This window comes from Talpa europaea, assembly GCF_964194135.1.
Source record: "Talpa europaea genome assembly, chromosome: 8".
Classification (NCBI taxonomy): Eukaryota; Metazoa; Chordata; class Mammalia; order Eulipotyphla; family Talpidae; genus Talpa; species Talpa europaea.
This window is the reverse complement of record NC_140075.1, coordinates 44,382,213-44,409,125: the sequence shown is the minus strand read 5'-3', so window position 1 is coordinate 44,409,125 and position 26,913 is coordinate 44,382,213. Positions and strand designations below refer to the sequence as shown.

Genomic DNA, 26,913 nt, shown 5'->3' with positions numbered 1-26,913 from the left:
TCATTTGTTTGTTTATTGCTCAAAAAGACTCCTAACATTTTGACATTTCTGTGTGTAGAAAATTAGCTTGGTCCTATCTTCTCCTAACTGCCAAGCAGAAAATAGCATCTGTTATCTGTCTATTTTGGCATGTTTCTAAAAGACAGTGATACAGATTCCCTCATATAAATGCCCAATGACTGGGGCAGGGAGACTGAAAGCTGGTTCTTTGAATGCCAGAGCCAGCTCTCAAAGCAAATAAACAATATACAAGTAAAAATGGCTACAGAGGAATGAAGCATACTTAGTGAGGCATTTCAAATTCTTCTGACTTTGGTAAAGGATACTCCAGGTTGTCCAGGTGTACAAACAGCACCAAGAATATTTCCTTCATTGTAGAGAATAAACTTCCAAAATATGGCAGTTAGGGGGGAAGTGAACTATACTATGAAGGATATGTTAATCTTCGTATTCTTAAGAAATGAGTGCATATATGAAAAAACTTACTTGTTCTACCAAATTATACTTTTAATAAGGATACATAAGAAACTTACTCGAGATGAGTCATAAGATGGGCTTGGTTGACCACTTGTTCCCCAAGATGTTGTGCCTCCTCGTTCATCAATACCTAAGGAGAAAAGAAAGCAAAGGCTCTAAATCCAAAAGGATACTCTGATGAACTTTTTTTTAAATATATACAACAGTATATATTATATTTTTTAAATATAATTCACAAAGTGATATTCATTTGCATGGAACTGGCTATACATGTATCCTTGTATCAGAAACCTATAGAAAATAAGTTACATCAGAGTATCTATGCCACTCCACACAAGGCCCTATACACACTATAGTTTTTCAGATGAAAAATATGTCTGTGGAGACTTTAGACTAATACATAAGTTAATACTCTCCATCTCTGAACACATGAGTGCTCACAGAACTTTCTACAGTTTAGTAATAACTATGTGAGAATATCAAGAATTTGGTTAAGATAAACCTCAGAAATGGAAGAAAGTAACGCCCCAATCAGGAAACAAGAAAAATCACAAATTAAAAAATGGAAGATAAAATCAAGGAACTAGAAAAATAAGAAAAAGCAAAATCCAAAGTCAATGAAAATTAAGCATAAATCAATGAACTAGAGATCAGAAAGATAATCCAAAAGATCAATGAAGTAAGAGAACTGGTTCTTTGAAAACATTAATTAAATAAACATACCATTAGTCAAACTCACAAAGAGAAACATAACATAATAAAATCAAAAACAAAAGAGGAATTAAAAAAGAAATAGAAAGGATCTTAAGAATATTATTGAACAATTACATGGCAACAAGTTGGACAAATTTCCAACAGGAAATGCACAAATTCTTATAAATAGATATTCTAAGACCTAATTAGGAGGAAGTAGAAAAATCTGAATCGTTACAAGTAAAAAAATTAAAACAATAATCAAAAGACTCTCAAAAAGCAAAAGTCCAGGACCAGATGGATTCATTAGTAAATTCTACCAAATTTTGAAAAGGAGAAAATACCTATCCTTCCCAAACTCTGTAAAGTCAAAAAGGAGGGAAAGCTTCCAAACATTCTCCATGAAGTCAACATTACCCTTATTTCAAACACTGCAAGGATGTCACACAACAAAAGAGAACTACAAAGCAATTATTGCTGATGAACATTGATGCAAAAATCCTCAATAAAATACTAGCAATCCAAATTCAATAATACACTAAAAAAATCATACACCATGATCAAATGAGGTTTATTTCAGTGGAAAAAAAAATGGTTCAACATACACATATCAATAAACAATACACATCAATCAAAGGACAAAAAAATTCCAATCACCTCAACAGATGCAGGAAAAGATGCATCTTGACATAAATGTACTTTTTTTAATATAAAAAAAATTCACAAAATGGGTATAGGAGGAAATGTACCTCAACAGAATGAATACCATGTGACAAACCCACAGTTAGCATCATACTTAATGGAGAAAAACTAAGTTTCCCTTCTAAGCTCAGGAAAAAAGTCAAGGATGTACATTCTCACCACTACTATTCATCAAAGTTTTGAAAGTCAGAACAATTAGACAAGAAAAGGCTATAAAAGGTATCCAAATTGGAAAGGAAGAAGTAAAACTATCACTATTTGCAGATGACATGACATACATAGAAAATCCCGAGTCAAAGGAAAGCTTTTAGAAGTAATAAATGAATACAGTAAAGTGCCAGACTACAAAATGTACAAAAATCTATTTCATATCTGTATGTTCATTATATGCAAATAATGAGCAGAAAGGAAAATCACGCAAACAATTCCATTTACAAGGTCATCTAAAAGAACTGAATACCTTAGAATAAAGTTTAAATAAAGATGTGAAAGAGTTGTGCATCAAAAAAACTGTAAAACATTGGTGAAAGAAGCAGAAGACACAAAGAGAAGGAAAGGTATTCTATGCTCATGGACTGGAAGAACTAACATTGTTAAAATGGTTAAATTATCTAAAGTAATGCAATCCCTATTAAAATCCCAATGGCATTCATCACAGAAAGAAAACAAAAAATGAAAATTTTTAGAACTAAAAAGACATCAAATAGCAAAAACACTCCTGAGAAAAAAGAACAAAAATGGAACTATCACAACACCCAACTCCAAACTATACTACAAAGCCATAGTAATTACAACAGTTTGGTATTAGAATAAAAATAGACACACAGATCAACAGCACTGAGGGCCCAAAATAAAATCTCACATATATGGATAACTTAAGACAGAAAAGCTAATGGAGAAGGAAAAGTTTATTCAATAAATATTAGTGGCTAAACTGGATAGCCACATGTAAAAGAATGAAGTTAGACCATCATCTAACACCATACACAAAAATTAACTCATTATGAATTAAAGACCTAGATGTAAGACCTAAAACCATAAAATAAAGAAAACAAACATAGGTGATATACTCCTTGACATCAGACTTAGCAGTGTATTTGGGAATTTGACTCCAACAGCAAGGGAAACAAAAGAAAAAGTAAACTACATCAAACTGAAAAGCTTTTGCACAATGAAAGAAACTTGCAGCAAAATGAAAACATCCTACTAATGAGTAACTATATCTGCCAATCATACCTCAGACAAGAGGTTAATATCTAAAATATACAAAGAATTCAAAGCTCGACAATAAAAAATATACAACCTGATTTAAAAATGGGCAGAAAATCTGAAACACCTTTTTTAAAAGATTTATTTATGCATATAAGCTGGGGTACAGGCCAGAGGTGCGGGGGGGTGAGAGGACTCACCAGAGACAGAGTGGGGAATAGAACAGGCAGACTGACCGAAGTACACTGCTGAGGGGAGCAGTGTGCGTGACAGGAGAGGTCTACCTCGCCATGTGGGTTTCTCCCTGGCCACCTGGGGATCAAACTTGTGCCACAGAGGCTGCGGATTGATTGCTTCATAGTGCAATGCTTAACCCCTTGCGCCACCAGGGAGTCTCCATATCTGAAAACACTTTTCTAAAGGAAACTTGGCCAAAGGCGCATGAAAAGTTGTTCATCATCTCTTATTACTAGACAAATGCAAATCAAACAGTGAGATACCACTTCACACCTGTGAGAATGCTATTATTTTATCCAATAGATAAGAAACAATGACAGAGGATGTAGAGAGGAAGAAAGTTTACACACTATCAGTGGAAACATACGTTGGTGCAGCCATTATAAAAAGTGGTGTAGAAATTCCTCAAAAAATTAAAAATAGAAATGCTGTATGATCCAGCTATTCTATTTCTGGGTATTGAGCAAAAAAAAAGCACTTCAAAGAGATATATGCACCCTGATATTTACTGCAGCATTATTTACAATAGCAAAGAGCTGAAAACAACCTACATGCTCATCAACAGAAAACCTAATAAAGAAGATGTGGTATATATACAAAATGGAATACTACTCAGCTATTTAAAAAAGACAGAGCAATGCAGTCTTGTCATTTGCAAAAACACAGATGGAACTAGAGAAAATCATGCTTAGCAAATAGGCCAGATGGAGAGAGACAAACGCCATATGATTTCACTCATACATGTTATATAGAGAAAACAAACAGATAGATGAACTAAAAAAAGTGAAATTACTTCTGGACTTAAAGACCAATTAGTGGTTACCAGAAGGAAAGGAGGCAAAGGAGTAGGTAAATAGGAATAAAGGGGAGAATGGTATGGTGAAAGCTAGAACTGGATTTTTAGTGGTGAACCCAGTGGAGTATATACACACTCAATGTTAATGACACTGTTAACTGAAATTTATATAAAGCTATAACGCAATGCTACTTCAATAAAAAAAAAATTTAAAATATTCATTTAAGAACTAGTAATATTATCTGGTAAGTTTTAGCTTTGTGTTGTTTTGCTTTAGTAGGACTAAACTCTTCCTGCTCCATTAACTCTTCTGTCTTCTTAAATACACACAAAATCAGAACCTTTTAAGTAAAGCACTACACAGATTAAAAAAATGAAGCAAGTAAAACACCAGTTCAATTTAATAAAACTGATTTCTATCAAGGCAATGATTATATATTTTTAACTAAAGGCATTAAACTATATCAAACTATAGGAAACCTTATCAAATTAAAATTAATTATATCAAAAATACTCAAAATGACATGACAACTCATCCTGGTAAAATCTCCTCTAAAATTACACACAATCTGACCCAAATGAGTAAATCTAGTCTTATAAAAATTACAAAGGAGAGGGCCTCCCCAGTGGCGCAGCGGTTGAGCGCTGGGTTGCGAGGCTGCCCGCGGCCTCTGCAGCGCCGGTTTGATCCCCGGCTGCTCCCCGGCCATCGGAGGAGGGTCCCACATGGCGCGCGGACCTCTCCTGCTGCCCGCTGCTCCCCTCAGCGGTGTGCTTCGGTCCTTCTGCCTGCTCTGCTCCCCGCTCTGGCTCTGGTGAGTTCTCTCGCCCTCCCGCGCTTCTGACTGTACCCAGTGCATGTGTGAACAAAACAAACAAACAAACAAACAAAATAAATAAAACATGCCTCTATAAAAAAAAAAAAGATAAAAAAAAATTACAAAGGAGAAACAAAGCAAGAAGTGGTGGTTGTGTGTCTTAATGTATCTTCTGAAGTTTTGACTCCTTTATTTTCACCTTCCAATCAGTCCCCAGAAAAGTAGAAAGAATTGGAGATCTTTTAATTCAGCCATTTCTCCCTTTTCTATTTTGAGAACCAGTCTTTTTCATCCTGGACAACGAATAAGGAACTCTTTTCTGGCTCCTTCTGAGCTTATTTCTATAAGGAAATACAAATAGTTGACTTCTTTGTTTCATTATTGCTTGAGAAAACTCTAGATGTTAATAAAGACAACACTTCACTCAGTTTAGTGCTTCTGCTTCTCTCTTCAGAAACATTCCTTGAAGTTCTGAGATGAGAATGTGATCTGTAGTAATTTAAATGGCACAATCTCTCCATGACTCCCAAGGTTCTTCGATAAAGACAGAATTGCCAATTGAAAGGGATCATGAAAAACTTGTGAAAAGGGAGTAAGTTTCAAAGTAGAATCTACTAATTGATAATTCAGTTATTCCTTTCAACAATCTGAGTTCCTAATGAAATTTTAAGTATTTTTTTAAAGTCTTTAAAAACCATCTGTATAGAGAAAGCAAGTACCTAATCTACAGACAATATTCTTGACACATTTCAAGTGAACCAAATCTTTGAAAACCAAGGCTGAATGTAGAAACACAGTGCTTTGTTCATTCTTGGAAAATTCTTATTAAAATTCCTAATTTTGAACAGATTTTACAAATTCGGGGATTACCATATAAACACACACTTTGTTACCTTTTCTCTAGTATCACCAGTTACCTGCAGGCTATTTTCTAAGTATTTTCTTTGCAATTAACACTATACAACAGGATAGGATTCCTGAGACTCAATCCAAGATGAAGGCTATTTGTTTACCTACATAATTCATTAATATAAAACTATTTTTAAATGGCATACTTTCATTTTGTAACTATTTTTCTATAGGCATTATGACTTTTTGTACTATGCAGTCAAAGTAAAATATAATAAAAGCAGGGTCTCAAAAATTGTACAACCATAGCAGCTTTATTTACAACAGCCAAAAGGTGGAAGCAATGCAGGTGTCCATGGATGGATGAATGGAAAAATAAAATGTGGTGGGGAGTCACAGGAGATTTGAGGGGGATAAATTCTGAAAAATGGGTCATTAGGCAATTTCATTTTGCATGAAGGTCACAGAATATAATTACACAAACCTAGATGTTATAAGCTACTCTCCGTACCTGGATAAATGGTACATCCTACTGGGGCTAATGTTGTATATCTGATCTGTAATTAGCTGAAACATCATTTAGCAATGCATGACCGTATGTACACATACAATGGAGTATTATTCAGTCCTAAAAAAGACAACCATTCTGAGACATGCTACAATAGGGATAAACCTTTGGAAAATATCTGTATGTATTTGACTCCTACAGTAGTCAAATTCAGAGTAGAATGGTGGGCTGGGATGAAGGAGTAAAAATCACAGTTTCACTGAACTCTGAATACATAACGGAAACTTATTTTGATGATTCTATAGTAATGAACTATCATATTTGGGTTTTTTTTTAAAGATTTATTTATTTTTATACAAGAACCAGGGTACAGGCCAGATGCACAGGAGGGTGACAGGATTCACCAGAGACAGAGCGGGGAACAGAACAGTGTGATGAAATACACTGCTGAGGGGATCAGCGGGCGAGACAGGAGAGGTCTGTTTCACCATGTGGGATTCTCGCCCGCTGGCCGGCAGGTATCAAACCTGCACCACAGAGGCTGCGGACAGCTCCACAGTGCGGTGCTCAACTGCCTGCACCACCAGGGAGGCCCTATCATATTTGTTTTATGATTGAATATTCTTATAGCAAATGCTCAATATAAGGCCTATATGTTATTTCACATACATTTGTAAAAGATAACATAGAGAAGATAGGTGCATGTTACAGGAAACATTTCAGACACAATTTAAAAAGATTAAGTGAAATTCTCTGAAAACACATACTCAATTTTCATCAAGTAATGCTAATCACTTCCACAGCATGAAGGAAGATTAACTAAATGAAGTGGTAATTAAGGTAAATGAGCAACCCAAGAAAAAGTACTACATACCAAAGATACTGGACATGGCAGAGAACTCAAAGGATGCTACAGAATAAATAACAAAGATCTGGTCAGGTTTAAAACCCCAAGCTCTATAGTTTTATTGTTAATATATCTAGACTCATTAGTAGAAGGTCGTGGCTGGCACTGACAAAGGCAAGAGTCATCTTTTAGTATCAATAACTCCTTTCTGCTGAGGACAATGGCTGCGCAAACATAGAAATATTACAGGAATAATAAACCTTCCAAAGCTTCAGCCATAAGACATAAGGTATGTAGAAAAAAAGAAATTACACACAAAAAAAGAGACTTAACACAGAATTTATACAATCTGAAAAAAAGCTGTAAGAAGTATCTATCAACCAGAAAATATACCATAAGTTCAATACAGTGATGGGGGTCAGGGGAGAGGGGCGTGATTTCTATTAAGATATGTCTGAAACATAATTTCTAATTATCTTCTTTCCTTCCCATTTTTCATGTTTACATGAGAATTCAACAGTTCCATAGAGAAGCTAGTTCCCCCAACTGACAGATTAATATGACCGATGTAAAGTTTAACGATAATTAAATGGTATAAACACCGAGTGGCTTAACTTTGTAATAAATGTATCTATTCCTATTTAACAAGATTAAAGGAATTAATCAATAATTTAACTAATATACACACTTTAATTACTCCATTTTTTGTTAATCTATTATATACAGAATTTCTTTTACATAGAAGATACCTACACTTCTGAATGGAAACAATTAAACAAAATTCAACTTTTATTTTAATCTCATGTCCCCAATTTTTAAAATTATACTATTTTTATATAATATTTTTAATAATGAACAATTTGACTTTAAATCTAAAAACAATGGTTTGTGAATTCAATGAAAGCAATCTGCTTATTCTATAAAATACTTAACAGGAAAAAAATTAAAGCAAATTATAAACTACTATAAACAGAATTTATGAGATTGGAACCTGAGAAACAATAAAAGGTGAAAGCCAAGTTTTTGAGGGGTCAGAGAGCAAGACACTTGGAGGAGCAAGTAATCTCAGCAATTAACATCTGTCATTACTCTCTTTTCTAGAAAGAACTCAGATATTGCTACCTGCTTATGCTCCACTGCCACCCTATCATCTTTAGTTTACCAAAAGTATTCTTTCTTGAATATTTTGTATACATAAAATATCACTCAAGGTTTAGTGAGACTCAGACAAGATCTGCTTGGAGGTAAGATGTGTGAAAGTAATTCAGATGGTAATGGGAGTCCAGCGAGCTGAGAAAGGAAGTAGGAGGGCAATGCAAAGAATGGAGAGAAAAGTACTAGGAATATCTCCTCTCACCTCTCCTCTCCTCTCTCCCTCCCCCCATATCTATTCCAGTAAGTAAAATGTACTATATCAAATATCAACACCATTATAAATAAAGGAAAGATAATATACTTGCAGGATGCCACCTGCTGATAGGATGATTCAATAAATGATTTGATGAAAGAAATCTGGAGATAGCTATGATATATTCTTCATGTTTCATAAAACAAATCTAACAATTTTTTCTAGAAATTCACTGTGAAATAGGATCAACTGGATTATAATAAATCCTTTGTTGTTTGATACACATGAAAAAGAAAAGCTAAGGAAATATTAAAATTATAAGGGAATTTAAGTACAGTTAAGACCTAGGAACTCACATAAAGTATATCACCTTGGTTATAAACTTTTTTACTCTGAGATTCTGTATAATCAACTTCAAATAAAGCACTTTTTAAGCATGCAAAAAGACCAGCAAAAAAGTATATTACAAATTCCTTTTTCAAGTAAATCCTTTAAAATTCAGTAAAAGTTTCTGTTTGGTATTGTTGAGAAAAAAGATTTTTGGTGACAAAGTACACCAGACTAATTCTCAAATTGACTAACCTTGAAAATAACTTTCAAACAGTGATTTTGCTGTGTTTTTTTTTAAATCACATCACTCTATATAAATGCACTGTGAAGACGCAACTAAACAGGACGTTCTTGTTATCTAATTAAACAAGTAAGAATTAGAAAGTTAAAAGGAACTGTCAGGTCTATCTCTTTAAGAAAGACAGAAACTGTCTGATGGCAAAGGATTGAAACTAAATTCTCATAGGGTAAGCAGGTATTACTCTATACCACCTTGGGAACTGTTTAGTAACCTGGTAGATCTTGCAGATGTGCTCTGACTTTCCCTAAAAAAGCTCTTAAACTATGTCCAAATGTCCCCTAAACTAGTGCCATGTTTCTGGAAACTGGGAAACAAGACCCTCCCACTATCCTCTCTAATCCAAATACCCAAGGCCATACCTCAACAACATCACTAGTTGTTTTCTTCCATAGAGGCCCTGAAAATAGTCAACTCTTTTTTAAAAAACACTTGATGCTGTTCTCCAACTCTGGCTGAGTCTCCAGACTCATTTTCCTACTCTATTTCTCAGTGGTGTAATCCCATCACAACCCAAACAGTTCCGAAAATTGACTATTTTCAACACGCTCATTTTAATCCAAACCATCATCATCTCTTACCTGTGTTTTTGCAACAGCTTCCTAAAGGATCTCTCCCTTCTTCTTGCCCTTCCTACAGTCTGTACTCTCTACATAGGAACTAGAATGACATTTTTTAAAAATGTCAAAACAGTGACATGTCACTGCTATGCTCAAAATCTATAAATGGTGTCCCATCTTAATCATAATTAAATCCACCAGTCTACAATGTTGTATAGGTTCTACTTCTCCCTCTTCGTATCTCCTACTACTATTTCTCTTAGATCACTCTGTTTCAACAACATGGCCCCTTGCTTTTGCTCTAATACACCAAGCATGCTCCTTTGTAGGGGGTTTCCACTTTCCTCTTTCCTCTTCCCCCCAGACATTTGACACTTCTTTGCGCTCACTTTCCTCAGGTCAGTGTTCAAATGTCATCTTCAGAGGGAACATTTACTGTCTGTCTTTTCCCAACAGATTGAAAACTGCATAAAAATAAGAATGGGTCTCTTTGGATCACTGGTATGTTTGGTAACTAAAATAGTGCACAACACAGCACTAATAAATTTGGTGGAAGAAATGAATGTATAAAGTGGAAATAATACAATTAGCTTAACAAAAGTAGGGCTGAAACTGTTTGCTTTTTGTTGGCTTTATCATTCCCTGTTAGACAATAACCAAAGAAAATATTCTAAATACCTGAATAGTTTTTAAAAAGCAAAATGACTTTATGCAGTCATTTTGCATATGCAACTAACTCCAAAGAGCAAAAATTATTTTTAAATTTTAGCAAACCTTAATTATTACCTTACTAGCAATGGAAACTAAAATACACACAGACTTTCAATCACACAGAGAACTTTGAAATGATTTCATCACATAACCTTAAAAAAAAAAAAAACCACTTTGTTTACACTATTACACAGTCTTATTGTACGCTGCTACAAAAAGGGAACTTTAAATTTAAAAAAAAGTTCCCCAAAGTTTCATGTACTCAGCATGATGCTGGAATATGTACAGATGTGGTCAAAAATGCAAAGATTTGCTTTAACTTGATGATACACTTCTTTTGAATTCCCTTAACAAGTCAACTTTACTCAAATCAACTTTATATAATTTCGACCTCAGCAGCAGCTCAAGTGACTATCCCTTCTGTTGCCTTTATTTATAGTTTTAGGACCTGGTTTAGGACCTAACTACTGTTTATTTCCTATTATGCTCCCATTTCAATTCAGTTTACAATGCCAGTGCACTTATCTTACCACAAACCCAATTAGAATCATACCCATTCACTCCTCAAATGTGATCCTCTAGTGCTTTTAGGAGTAAACACACTCCTTAGCATGGCATCTTCAAGGTGGCTTCAAACTACTCTTTGTTTCCACACTTACCACGTCCCTTCAAAAAGTCAATGCTCCATTCTCATCAAGATATTAATCACTGCCCAAATATTGTAAGACATGTCACATATTCATACTCTACTCCTATTATTATATATCCCTGGAATATCCACCCTCACTTTTTCCTCTACGCACTGAATTTCTCATTTTGAATTCACCTGAGATTAAGTGGTCTGAGAAAGTGTCCAATCAACTAAGACTAAATTAATCATACTTCTTCAGAAATTAATTTGCACTTAATTTGTCTTGAACACTGATGATTGTTTTTAATGTATGCCCTATACTCAAACTTTATAGTAGGGAGCAATTCCTTATTTAGCTATATGTTCTTCTTGTACCTACAAACACTGCTAGTATTCTACATTTAAATGGTTAAGAACATAAAAAATTAGAGCTATTCACATGACAGTCTATCATAAATAATAATTTAGTAACCATGATAGGTTAAAAAAAAATCCAAAGAAGAATGAGTATCCGTTTCTAAAGCTTTGTCCTGTAGCAAGCAGCAGGGACCGCATGTTGGAACTAAAATCCTGATAGAATATCCACCATCTTTCTGGCGACAAGAAAAAGACGACAGAGCCAGGACAACTAGTTACAAGGAAGTATGGATAGAATCTCAAAAAAGACAAGAGGCCGAAAAGATGAGTCCTAAATATTTGGTGTATCTCTACCCAAGTTCCTGGCTGAGCCCTGAAGCACATTCACAGGGCAGAATGAAGGCAGTTTCAGCTGAGACTGAAAAAATCAAATTGAGATCTGAACAGTGGCCAATGTCAGAGAGAATTTTCTCTTTGATTCTAATCCAATCAATGGCTCATTAGAACAAAGAAATTAAAACTATTTGGAGGAACATGAAAAAAACAAAATCTCCACAAATAACATTTATAATAACCATAATACAATCCAAAATTCCTTGACAATGAAATGAGACACAATTTTAAGGGAAAAAATAATCACTAGAAGTCAATTTCAAGATGATCTATATATTGAGACTTTCAGACAAGGAAAATAAAGCAGATATTAGAACTATGTTCACTCAGTGAAATAAAGGATACATGCTTATAATAAATGAAAAGACTAGAAATCTCACAGAGAAAATGAAAACAAAACAGTAATAAATGGAAGTTTTAATAGTAAAAATTATTATATCTTCAATATAAAAAATCCCCCAAAACTTCCTGCATGGGTTTAAAAGAAAAATGGAGATAACGGAAGAGTTAGTGAATCTGATGACAGATCAAGAGAAAATAATTTAATTGATAAAAAGATAAAAGAAAATGAACAGGGCCTAGAGACCAAAGGGGAGACATTAAAAAGTCTAACATAGGCATAATGAGAGAAGAAAGAGAATAAGGTAGAAAAAGAACTTTACCCAAAAATTTCACAAAAATGGCGAGAGATATAATATACCAATTAAAGGTATTCACTATACATCAAAGTGGACAAATATAAAAACCTTAGCTGTGCACATAACAGTCAAACTTCTGACAACCAAAAATACACAGAAAAGGGCCTCCCTGGTGGCACAAGGTGTTAAGATATAACCTATGAAGCAATCCGCAGCCATGGCAGCACTGGTTTGATCCCTGAACAGGGAGCTTCCCACATGGCGCAGCAGGCCTCTCCCGATTCACCTACTGTTCCCCTCAGCAGTGTATTTCAGTCAGTCTGCCTGTTCTGTTCCCCACTCTGTCTCTGGTGAATCCTCTCACCCCCCACACACCTCTGGCCTCCACCCTGTATGTACCCTCTCACCCCCACACCTCTGGCCTGTATACATAAATAAATAAATCTTTAAAAAAAATAAAGATGTATATTAACATCCTTAGAGAAGCAACCAAAAAAAAAATTCTTAAAGGGCAGTGGCAATGCTAAAAAGTCATTTAATAAATTAAAATGGGAGTCCTAAGAAAGAGCCTAATCCAAGAGAAAGAAGTACAGTCAACACAAAGTATATACAGCAAAAAACAGAAAAGAAATTAATAGACCCAAATCTAACCACACAAAAAAACATTCCATTTTTGTCTAGGGAAGAAGACAAACAGAGAAGCAATCAAACAGAAACTATTCCTTTCAATGAAAACACACCTCATTGCCCTGTGAGCTCATAATGTTCATGCAGCTGCTCTTCCTGAACGAGACAATTATATTTGGTTTTGGTAGTAAGAAAAGAGATGAAAACATTACAATTGAACTTCTACATTAAACATAAAACATACAGTACCATACCAATGTGGAAAGTGCATACAAAGGTTTTTGGTTTGTTTGTTTTTATAGTACCCATTAGGATCATAAGTCAGTACCAATAATGCAGTCTTCACATAACTATCAAGTACATTCTAGTGGATTTTGCTGATTACTTAACACAATTTGCTATTTAAAAACAGCTGTGTGAGCAATTACTATTCTTAACTTAATTCTACAAACAATTCTATTCATTTCCTGTAATGAGCCAGTATACTCCCTGCATTCAAGTCTTAGACCATTAATTCCTGTAATGCCAACACACTTTGCCTCTCAGAGAAACTCTAAAAATTTTCCTTCATATTTTCCATGTATTTAAAATTTTCTTCTTCATATACTCTTCACACTACTAATTTCTTTGTAGACTCACAAAACGTAAATTTACATAAACCAACTTCTCTCCTTAAAAGTTACTCATTCATTAATCTCTTGCTAGCTAGCCTCTTCCTAGATGACATCAGCAAAATCTATTGTCAGGTATGCAGCAGGCCTCAGTAAAACATTTGTTTATAGGATTAAGCTGAACTCTTTCGGGTCATAATATAGTAAAAAGTCTCCTCTTGATCACTATTTCTTAGATCTCTATAACAGAGGTCAGGAAATTTATCCTGTAAAGGACCAGATAGTAAACATTTTAGGTTTTGTGGACAATACACTCTATTGACCAGGTACTCAATTCTACTGCTATAGCACAAAAGCAGCCGTAAGTGGTGTGAAAACAAATAGGATGACTGTGTTCCAAAAATATTTTATTTCCAAAAACAGATGACAGGGGGCCTCCCTGGTGGCCCAAGGGGATAAGCACCGCACTATGAAGCAATGCGCAGCCTGTACAGCACAAGTTCAATATTCAGCCAGCCAGGGAGCAACCCACATGGCGCAGCAGACCTCTCCTGTCTCACCCGCTGCTTCCCTCAGCAGTGTGTTTCAATCAGTCTGCCTGTTCTGTTCCCCACTCTGTCTCTGGTGAATCCTCTCTCTCTCTCTCACACACACACACACACACACACACCCCTAGCCTGTACCCCAGCTCTTGTATGCATAAATAAATAAATCTTTTTTAAAAAAATAGATGACAGACCATACACCACAGGCCACCTCTGCTCTATGGTATCCAATCTTCTTAACCAGCTCTGGGATTTGTTCACATTAACTTTGGAGCCTCTATTACTGTATATTACCACTTCACCATCTGTTTAAAAATTTTAACAAACCCGCTCTTCATCTCATATTCTTCTCATTTTATTCTTCACCCATTGGTCTGCTTGTGTAGTTTTTACGATTTTGACTTTTTTCTGAATGACCAGTTTCTAATGCACCTTTCTTTCCCATCATATAGCCTCGATTTTGTATTTTAGGTCCTTAAATCACGAAATTCCTGCTGGTGCTTTCATTTGGTTCACCTGCCACCACCTAAAATTCATATTTAAAACCAAACTTTTCATCTCTTCCTCAAAAGCCTTTGGACCCTAATTATGGAGTATTCCTAACAGTAAAAGGGCACTACAGTCATTTCGATCAACCTGTGTAAGCGGGCATCATCTTTGATTCCCCCTTCCCTTCTCTCTCTACTATCCCTAAACTGAGAGTTCCTTACAAATATCCCCTGAGGCAACTATTTCATCCCACTGACACGTTTTTATTCTGGGCTTTCATGACATGACATTTACTGGACTCTATCCATCTGAAGCAAGTTTTATAATACTTTACTTGTTTGTAATATCCTGCCAGTATAACCTTCCTAAAACAATATTTCAAAACATATAACCCTCAAATTTTGCCACACTGACAACAGAAACCCCAAATTCTTCAACCTGAATGGAATATTTACTCATCTGTTATACAAATGTTTACTGTTAAATGGGCTAAACATTTAAATGAGTTAAGTTTTGTTCCTTCTATGTTTAAAGCCTCTGAAAATCCAGTTACAATTGTCCACCCCTTCCCATCCTAACAGTGACATTCATTAATTTCCTGCTATGGCATACATACTTTCATCATCTAAGGAGGATACTGGGCATTAGGGACACAAAGATGCACAGGAGACAGGGATTATGCCTCCAAGGAGCTAACATTCAGTATTCAGTGTCTTACCACTCAAACTCTCAATTGTAACTGGGAGGCATATTCATTGTATAGTACAATCCACAAATATGTCACTATTAATATTCCACCTAGCACTTTGACTTCTCTACACTTAACGAAGACCTACTAGCCTAATGCTGACCTTAAGTTCCACCTCTGCTCTACAACTTTCCCAAGCTCCCTTACTAGGTTCGCTAGTACTTGCATCATACTTATAAATATGCCACATAGCATAGAGATAATAAATGTTTCTTAAGGAAGGAAAACCACACAATATATGGTCTCAAAATAACTTAAGATCAAAAACCATATCCAGCTCTTATTTTGTATTACCTACAGTGCTGAATCCATAGAAGCTCAATAAGAGGTTTTATATATAAAGCGACACTGTTATTCAATAAAGACAAGTTTTCTACTAGCAGTTGCAGATTTTTACTTACCTGCTTACATTCAATTTCCCTAGCTGCACTGATGAACAGCATGAATTTGCACAGATACACAAAGTGAGCAATTAATGATCAAAGCTCAGAACAAAACTCTCCACACCAAGACTACATTCAACTAAAACCCCGGACATTATTAGCTCCAGTGCTCTAACGAAATGAACTGATATGTGTTTACCACAGTAACATGTAAGCAAAAATTACTACCATGTGCAGACTTTATATCAACTTTTGGAGCTGTTAAAACCAGTTGGAATATTTGATCATTTGCCCCTGTAAAAACAAAAGCAAATAATTTTCAAAATCTCTAAGTCAGAGCATTTTTTGTTTAAAGAGAATTACCTGTGGGGCCTCCCTCATGGCACAAGGGATTAAGACACAGCACTATGAAGCTATCTGCAGCCACAGCAGCACAAGTTCGATCCCAGGGCAGGGAGGTGACCCACATGGCACAGCAGACATCTCCTGACTTGCTCACTGCTCCCCTCCCCAGTGTATTTCAGTGGATTTGCCTGTTTTGCTCCCCACTCTGTCTCTGGTGAATCTCTCACCCCCCCCAACCTCTGGCCTATACCCCAGTTCTTGTATGCATAAATAAATAAATCTTAAAAAAAAAATAAAGAGGACTACTTGTCAAAATTACTTATCAGGAATTAAATGCACATATTAAAAATTATTTCCATTATGTAACAGTGTATTATCTTACATAAAAAAAAAACAATTAAATCTGCTTCCCAAATCCTAAATATTACCTATAGGTATGTAAAATGATACACTTTGGAAAACTGGCAGCTTCTTAAAATATGAAAATACATTATATCCTATGACACATAAAATACAATCCCTAGGTATTTACCAAGAAAAAAGAGTGAACAAAATCAAGCAGAAACTGGAAAGGATTTCATCAATGAAAAAAACAAAACCAGATCCACAGGTAAAATACAAATCTATATACTCCCCATTAAGTGTGACACATGATAGATGGAGAAGCAGATAATCACTATAGTCTTCATTTAAGGAGCCAGAAAATAGAATTTTTGGTATGCCAATGTGGTTAGAGAATAAAGAGGGTAAACAGAAAGGAGAAAGCTACAGTTGGAGAAGGTCAAAAAATTTACATTTAAACTCTCTTAAATATAAATGTGGAGAATACAAGGAATCCAACAGTAGAAAGCAACAATTGGGAGGCTAAAATAACAGAGCACAGATTTTACCAGCTCGGTACCACCGAGGAAACTAATTCAAGGAACTTGATAAATAATTTGGGCTTTCCACAGACCTGCCTTAACAAAGCATAAAACCAAGCCTCAAGATAATCAACCAATAATGTCACTGCTTATCAGAACAAAAACAAACTTTGCAAATGAGAACCCAAAACCTCTACAATGTACCATCTACAATTTACAATATGAAAAAATTAAAACATGTTTGCAGAAATTACAATGTGACTCACAGGTTAAAAAACACTCCATACCAATATACTTCAAGATGACACAGATGTTGGAATAATTAGGAAAGAATTTTAAAGCAGCTATTATAAATATTCAAAAACTTTAAGAAAAAAATGATCAAAATGAATGAACAGATGGAAACTCTCAACAGAAAGTTATTTAAAATGGAAATCCTAGTACTTAAAATTATAATATATGAAATAAAAAAATTACTAAATAAGCTTAATAATAACTGCCATCAGATGATGAACTGGTAAGTGAAACTGAACAGAAATCAACAAAATTTATGAAATATTAACTAGAAAAATTATTGAGAAAAAAGAGCCTTGGCTACCTACTACACAATATTAAGTGGTGTAAAATACATGTAACTGGGGTCAATATATACAATGGTCAAAATGTTAAAATGTAAACACAAAGAAATCTTGAATTCTACCCAGAAGGAAAAGAAAATTAAACAAAGGGGAAATGATATAAAGTCTGACTTCTTAGAATCAATGAAAGTCAGAGAGAATGGACTATCCTTAAAGTTCTTAGTGAAGAAAAAAATGTAATCTCAAAATAATTATCTAGAGATCTCAACTATAAGAAATACTATCTAAAGTTTTCAGGCTTAAATAAAAAAGATACCAGATGAAACTTGGATCCATAAGAAGAACAGAAATGGCAAGCAAAATACCATTTTTGTTCTGCTTTCTTTATAAAGTACATGTTTATTTAAAGCAGAAATTATAAAGCTGTTTTTGGAAGACTTAAAACATTTTTATGACAAGGAGTAAGAATGGGTAAATAGAATAATATTAAGATTTTAAATTTTATATTGATATGTTGAAATTTAAACTCCACGTAGATTATAGTAAGAGTATATACTGTCCCTACAGCAACCCTGAAAAATAATTAAAGTATAGCTAACAAGTCATTAGAGAAAAAAAAATTGAATACAAAAGTATATTTGAAGAAATTTAGTATCTGTTATTTCACTGACATTTCATTGACTTAAATAGCCTTAAGTGAATTAAGAAGACCTTATTTCTCAACAAAGAATCAGATATATGAAAAGATTCTGAATCTATTAACCATCAAGAATATGCAAATCAAAAACACAATTAGAAAACAAAATGAGTATTAGCGAGGCTGTGAAGAAATTGGAATGCTATACACTGCTGGTAGGACTGTAAAACGATACATTATGGGGAAGAGTACAGAAGTTCATCAAAACTACCATAATCCAGGGCCTCCCCGGTGGCACAGCAGTTGAGCGTTGGGTTGCGAAGCTGCCCGCGGCCTCTGCAGTGCCGGTTCGATCCCCGGCTGCTCCCCGGCCACCGGAGGAGGGTCCCACATGGTGCGCAGACCTCTCCTGCCACCCACTGCTCCCCTCAGCAGTGTACTTCGGTCCTTCTGCCTCACCCTCCCCCGCTTCTGACTGTACCCAGTGCTTGTATAAATAAATAAAGAAATAAATCTTTAAAAAAAAAAAAAAACTACCAAAATCCATAATCCTACTTCTGGATATTTATCAAAAAAAAAAAAAAAAAAAAAAAGACACCATCTTAAAGCAGTATTTGTACTCTAATGTTCATTGCAGCATTACTCACAACAGCCAAGAGGCAGAGACAATGGATGCATGAATGAAGAAAACGGTGTATGTTCAGACAACAGAATATCATTTCAGCCTTAAAAAAAAAAAGAAACCCTGTCACATGCTACAACATAGATTAACCTTGAGAACATTATTCTAAATGAAATAAGGAGAAATATATCATGATTCCACTTATATGAGGTAGCTAAAGTAGTCAAATTCATAGAAACAAAAAAGACCAGTGGTACACACAGAGCTCAGAGGATAAAGAGTTTCAGCCATGCAAGGTGAAAAAATTTTAGCAATCTGTTGTGCAACAAGCTTCACTGAGCTAACAATACTGTATTACAAACTTAAAGTTTTGATAAAAAGGCATATCTTATGTTAATGTTTTTTAACAAAATTAGAAGGAAAAAAATACCTAAAAACTCACCAGGAAGAATATTCACATGGCCTTAATATCAAATGGGGGGGGGGGCCAGATCACTGTTTTTTAACATACAGAGAAATTATGTCCATTTCTTATACTTTTTATTTCTATAAAAATTATGTTTTTATTTTTTTATCTTCAAAGAGACCGTCTTACTTTTGTTTCCCTTCATCCAGGGCCATCCGATGAGCCACAACTGCCTCAAACCTTCAACCAGCTAGGGTTTCATTTTACTTTATTCTCTGCCATAAAATAAGGTAAAAGACATTTCTGTGATTATATCAAGTAAATGCCACACAGGCAAGGGCTGGAAAATGGCAATTATACTCACAATATAAAATATGCTGCAAACATACGAAGAATGGATACTACCTATAGGTCCCAACCAACGACTTTGGGAAAAAATGTGTTGAGTAAACTTTTTTTTTTTTTAAAGATTGGTTTGTTTGTTTGTTTGTTTATTTATTTGTTTGTTTATTTATTTATTTATTTATTTATTTATTTATTTATTTATTTATTTATTTATTATTTGTTTGTTTATACAAGCACTGGGTACAGTCAGAAGCACAGGGAGGGTGAGAGAATTCACCAGAGCCAGAGCCAGAGCCAGAGCCAGAGCGGGGAGCAGAGCAGGCAGAAGGACCGAAGTACACTGCTGAGGGGGACAGCAGGCGGCAGGAGAGGTCTGCGCGCCATGTGGGACCCTCCTCTGGTGGCCGGGGAGCAGCCGGGGATCGAACCAGCACTGCAGAGGCAGCGGGCAGCTTCGCAACCCAGCGCTCAACCGCTGTGCCACCAGGGAGGCCCTGAATAAACTTTTGATGTAATGTTCATGTCTTCTTATATTACCCAAATTAACTTTCATGAGTAAGAAGAAAAACAGTACTTAGTAATGGGATTAAGTAAATAATATATGGATTGAAGCAAAAGGCAATATTCTTCCTACAAACTAAATGGCTACTAGAAATTTTGAAAGACCATTTTCTTTAAAAAAAAAAATCAATTACTTTTGCTTTTCTATAAGGATGTCTTTTGTATGTTTAACTCCAACAGTTGCCAAAATAAGCCTATTTACATGTGATGCCTGTCAACTAACAAATTTACATTTGGATTTTGTTGGCTTTAACCCCAGCATTCTGTTCTTTTCTTTGTGCCATTGTTGTTTTTTACATTTGGCAATAGCTATAGATCTTTGTTTAACTTAGTTCCTTTGTCTAACTTTCACAATATACACACATTATAAAATTAGCATGAAAAAACATTTTAGTTTCCAAAACCTCAATTAATTCCCATCTTGGCAAAGGCTTGCAAATTATGCTTATGTGGACCCCAATGGAAAAAACATAGAGACACAGTACCCAATTTATACACCTGAAGAAGATGAAAAAAGCAAGCAAGAGAAAGAACTATTTGGTTCAATAGCATACATAGAAGATTCATCATGAAGAGCACATCCATTTTTAATTAAATGCTGAGTAATCAGAGAAGACTCCAGCAGTCAGAGCTAAATGTGCTTAGTTCCAAAAGTGCTCATCTTTTCTTCTATTTTGTTCCAATGTATTTTTAGTTTTATCTAATATAGAAGTACTTGATATCAGGCAGTCTCCTGCCTCAAATTCTTCAATTGTGAGAATGATAGTTTAATTTGTTAGTTAATAACTTAGAGTCTCATAAATTCATGTAAGTGGATCAAGCAATAAATATTTTTAAAAGGTATTTGAGTATGATATTCAAAACCATGATGAAACTTAGAAATGTTTAAGGATATCTTACATGCACATAAGCAGAGAACAAGACTACAATAACTTTCACAACACCCAACTGCATATAAACATAAATAAACACAGTTGCCTTCAAATTCAGTGTAAGTTAATTACCCTAAATGCAATTTTTCATCTTAATAATAAAAATAATATCATCAGGAAAATTCAAAATAATTTTATTAGCTATCAAATGTGCTTTTTGTATTTGTATCTTTTTATGAGATATTCTCGATGTTCTAAGAATTCATGTCCCCTACAAAAATAAACCTATCATTGGGATAAGACCTTATTTTTAAGGGCTTTTATCTCCTACTGAATACCAACCTAAAAATAGCTGTTCCTTCATTTGAAAATTGAATTCTTCATATCATTTCATCATTTCTGGAGGAAAGGAAAGTCAGTAAAGCTATTTTTTGTTAACACCAAACTCCCACTATTGAGCCAATTCTTATGGAACTCCTTTCCATCTGCTCCCTGACATTTCAGTTAGGTTATGCACTTGCCAAAGATCTTTCTTTGGATACTGAACTCACTGGTGAAAATAAACTGGGAAAAAAATCAATTTGGTTGTTACTAAGTATCACTAATTTAAAAAAATTAAAGGTGTTTATTATACCAAGATAGGCTCTACAATAAATTAAACAGTTCATGTTATTTTAAAAAAATCAGAAATCAAGACAAGAAGTTAACGTTACAGATTTTTCTGCTATTTGCATTAAAAATCTATGATGGAGAGATATATAATAAGAAGCCAAATAATAAAGCTTTTTAAAAGAAAACTACCCCTAAAAAGGAGTTGGGGATCATTTTACAAATAACTTAAAAAGTATTCTAATAATAAAAGTTCTCACTCATTCATTTGAATGAAGAGAAATAGAAGAAAAACTCAGGGATCCCATGCTTCAATATTTATTAAAGAAGCTAATCAAGAAAAATGTAATTCATTTTCTTCATGGGGAAAGGAGCACTTATTGACATTATAAAAACTGTCAGCATGCACTGAACTCTCAAATGTGTCATATAATGTGTCAATATTTTTATTATTAACCTATTTTTATTGAAGTAACACTACATTATAAAAACTTCAGGAATGCATCACTGAAAGTCAAGATGTATATATACTACTTGAAGTTCACCACTAAAAGTCAAACTCTGTACTTCACCATATAATTGATCCCTTTTACCCTATTTGCCCACCACCTTTCCCCTTTCCTTCTGATAACCACTAATTGGTCTTATAATCTAAAAGTTTATTTTTACTTTATTTAGCTTATCCATTTGTTTTCTCTATAAACCACGTTAGTGAAATTATATTGTTCATTTTTCACCATCTGACTTCTTTCACTAAGTGAAATAAACTCTAGGCTCATTAGTGTTGCTGATTTCAACTTTTTTTTATTTGTTTAGCAGTAGTAGTAGTCCAATGTGTGTATGTACTACATGAGAAAGCTATAATTTTTCAGGCAGAAATTTTAACATTAGATAAGTGAGTAATAAAGATACAAAGAAATTACTGTATCTAGTTGACAATCTACCATGACTTTTTCACAATCTCAAAAACTAACTACTAAGTGATTAGTAGCTAAAAGTGTCCGAAGAAGACAGATTAGTAAATCTACTTGTTCTTAAGAAGACCCAGAAGAAAGCTTGAACTATACCGATAAATTGCCCTCATGAGTCTTGAAAACTCGTCTGGAAGAAGGCAAGGGTCCATTGACTCAATAAACAAGCAAAACTTACAGAAAGCTAGGGAACAAAGTCTACTGAATACAGATGCAGAAGTATCACAAGAATGATATCCTTTCCACTTCCTCCTGAGAGAATGTATACTATAAGGTCAATAGCAACCATAGGTATAAGTTTATTCTTTTTTAGACCTTTCAAAATTGTGAACAATTTCAATACACATCACTTAGATAATCTAAGCATCCCCAGGAAAAGAGCACTGTTTGCTTAAAGAACTGTTAAACTGCATCCGAACCCAAACAGGTACTACCAAACCAACACGAGGATCAATGATGTAAAACACCTCAACTAATAAACTTAAATTGGAATATATATTCACTTATTTTATCACCACTATATCGCTTTAAAAAACCCTGCAGTATGAATAGCTTAGTTAAGTTTTGTTTTAGAGAACAAACAACATTCACATGAATTCTTATGTGTCAATTCATGGCATCTATTTCTCAACCATTTCCATTTCCTGTCCCTTCTAATATACACTCTGGTGTTTACTTTCCTTCTGAACCTGTACAATCACTGCCAAATGTCTAGAGAGCTGTGAAATTAGAGGTATTTAGCTAATGGAGCATCTTTAGAATTAAATAAGCAGTGCTGCCAATTTTTACTAATGTTCCATAAAATTCTATATGTAGAAAAGTAAGAACCTGCTTTCTATCTTTGTCTGGGTTGTTCACATCCTTGCAGATTTTTAAAATAAGAAATGTCTACAGCAGAGAAAAAAAGATATAAAAAGCCAAACTATCATATATACCAAGAATTGCTCTAGGAAGTAGAAAAAGGAACTAAACATTTTGCTACCTCTATTCACATCAAATTATTGATTCAGTTCTGGTAACAAGGTAGGAGCAAAGGGAGAAAGACTAAAATAGTCACCGCCACCAACTGTGAAACCAACAAGCAATTCCCAAGGCCAAAAGAGTGTAAAATTCACCACTGCTACATAATAATTTCATTTTACCACCAGTAATACAACTTCTTTCAAAATTTATTTTTTAATTCTCATACAGTAAAATTGACTTTTTTCTCCTTCAAATTTCTATAAATCTAAATACAATTTGTTTCTAGTCAATTTCTTAATTTTTTCCCCTGCATCTTACTATTTCTCCTCTCCTTCTGAACCCCAATGACTCAAATGTTAGACCCAAAGCTTTTTTCTATTATTTTCCTTTTTTCTTTTTCTCTTGTAAATAAACCTTTTATTAACCCTTTTGCGTGTGTCTGTAGTAGAGTATTCATAAGTCCCTTTAAAGCGCGCGGGTGAGGACCCACAGCCAGGAACCCGTTTAATATCGGGGTTGCTCCATAACATATCTAGGATCAAACATTGGAAGGACAAACTAAAACTTCAGTAAAGTTTACCTCTGCCCTCTTGCGATGATAGCTGCATTAGAGATTTAGCTGATAAAGCTACCATTTTAGCTGATGCACAGCTCTCTCAGTTTTAGCATCTGCAGATATCCTTTTGCCAACTGATGTTTACCATGTGATTATTCCTTGGAAATGGATTGTGAAAATGAAATAAACAAACAAACAAGAAAATTAAAATCAGGGGAAGACCCTAACTCTAAGTTTTTCATGCTTTGCTCAAATCAGAATGTGAAGGTTTCTGGATCTTATTCTGTCTAAATCACAGAGAGCAATTCAGTTTTCTGACTGAACTAAGTTTAGGCCAGGGAATTATGGAGGTTTGGTGGCATTTCAAAACCTGATGTTCTTCTCTAATCTGCTATTTACCAAGTATTCTGTCCAGATTTTACAGTCACATTCACTTGTAAAAAAAGGGTGGTATGTGTTTACTCCATATTCCACAGAGCCAGGGGCTATTACCCCCTTTTTAAATAAGTAAAAGAACCCTACATTTCCTGATTTCTAAATTCTTAGCTAAAGGGTCTGACTATTCACTTAATGATATTCTCTAATATCCAACTATGGTGAGAAGCCAAGTCAGAAAGACTCAGATACTGGTTTAATCCCCCAAACCTCAAGCCAAATAATTCTTTTAGCCAAGCTCTTGGCTGCAAAGGTGACAGAAACAACAGTGCCTAGCATTCCAGCCAAATACAAAGAAGGAAGTATTTATCCGAGTTCCACAAGGCCACATCAAGGCATTAGCAATCACCTGACAAGAGTCAACATTCTGAAAATAGGAGTAGCCCACAGCACTTAAAAGTAAAGGTAAGACGCAGGAAAAACAAGGACCTAGGGGCATCTGATTTCTCAGACCTTATTTCTACTATATTTGCTTTATGGTCACAAATTACTCCTTTTGGATTTATAATAGATAAAAATTCTTCTCTCCAGAAGTAATCACATGCACAATAAATAAGGGCAAATATTTAGCTGCCTAAAGACTGCAGATTGGATGAGTAAAGAAAGGTGGTCATTCCAAAATATCTAATGCTAGTCAGTCACACTGCCTAGTATCTCTCACATTAACTCACTTCTACAAATATATATTTTAGTTACATACACATTAGCTACCATATCATATGCTAATTAAAAAACTATTGTTTAATGAGTCTTAAATGTAAATAATGCAGTTTACACATAATAGGAAGAAAACAGATATTAAATCATATTTTTAATATTATTACTGTTAGGTAAGAGGTAAAGGAAGAAGAAATGGAGGGGGGAGAGAAGGGAGAAGGCTGGGAGGTAGGTAGGAAAGAAAAAAAAAGAATTTTGTAGTGTTTAGGTTTCAGCAGAAATAATGAGCAATATTTTTCCTATTTTTTTCCCACCTACACTTTGTACATTTACTTAATGCAATTACTTCCCAAATAAGAAACAAACATTTATTAAAAATAAAGTGTACATATTTATCATATGACCTTGAAGTCTTACTTGTGGGTATCTACACGACAAAAACGAAAAATTTATGTTCATACAAAAATTGGTACAAAAATGCTCATACCCATAAAAACTATTAACAAAACAACTGGCCTTTTATCATGATAAAGTAACTGGTATATCCACATAATGTAATATTACTCAGCTTTAAAAGAGAACAAATCATTGACACATTCAACAACATAGTTGAATCTCAGAGGTAACATGTTTAAAGAAGTCAGACTCAAAATGCCACAAACTTTATCTATAGGAAACTTTCAAAAAGATAAAGCTAGAGTAATGGAACTCCCAGGGATGAAAAGGTGAGGAAAGGGGAAAGGAGCTAGTTTTTTTTGCATAATAAAATTATTTTGCATCTTGATTGTTAATACTCACATGAATCTACATGTGCTAAAATCCACAGAACTATATACCAAAAGAACTACATTTTACCACGTTTTAATTTTAAGAACAAAACTGTGAAATAGCCATATTTAATAACAAATACAAATGTTACAATTTTTTCTTCATACAACAGACTGTACAGTAAGATACAAGCAAACATAATCAATGCAATTCCGATCAAAATTCTATATGAATGAAATAAATGTACATGAAAATATAAAGACAAAGAATACACCAAATAATTTTTTAAAAGAAATACAAAGTTGGATTCACATACATTATCTCAAGATTCATCATTAACCTGGAGTAATGGAGACATTTTGAGGTAGGTATAAATTGTAGTAGGCATACTGATCAAAGGAAGAGAATCCAGAAATAGAATCAAACAAATGAGGTCAAAAGATTTTCAACTAAGAAACTAACAAAATCTTCAATGAAGAAAGGACAGTCTCAAAAAAATGGTGCTAAAACAACGACAATCTTATCGAGGAAAAAAATGTTCAACCCTTACTGTGCACAAAATTTAATTTGAAATGGTTCAAAGACCTAAATGTAAAATTTGAAAGTGTATTTCTGAAATAAACACATGGAAAAGATCTTCAGAATTTTGGAATAGACAGTTTTCATTTTAGACAGGATAAGAAAAGCTTTAATCAGAGCCTCCCTGGTGGCACAGTGGTTAAATCTCAGTGCTATCAAGCTATCGCGTGAGTTTGACACAAGCCAGGGAGCTAACCCACATGGTGCAGCAGACCTCTCCTGTCTCACCCGCTGCTCCCCTCAGCAATGTATTTCAATAGATCTGCCTGTTCTGCTCCCCACTCTGTCTATGGTGAATCCTCTTACTCCCCCCACACACTTCTGGTCTACACCCCAGTTCT

General features: G+C 34.5%; 1 protein-coding gene across 5 annotated transcripts in view; it reads right to left on the bottom strand.

Annotated features, from left to right (window-relative positions):
- TCF12 (transcription factor 12) overlaps positions 1–26,913 on the bottom strand; it is a gene marked incomplete at both ends in the record, with an annotated part of 325,036 nt that overhangs the window by 212,736 nt on the left and 85,387 nt on the right. For all 5 annotated transcript variants that reach the window (XM_084240807.1, XM_084240804.1, XM_084240806.1 and 2 more), the window contains one exon: positions 534–607. In XM_084240807.1, coding sequence (XP_084096933.1) covers positions 534–607 — 74 coding nt within the window. The remainder of the gene's footprint in view (positions 1–533; positions 608–26,913) is intronic.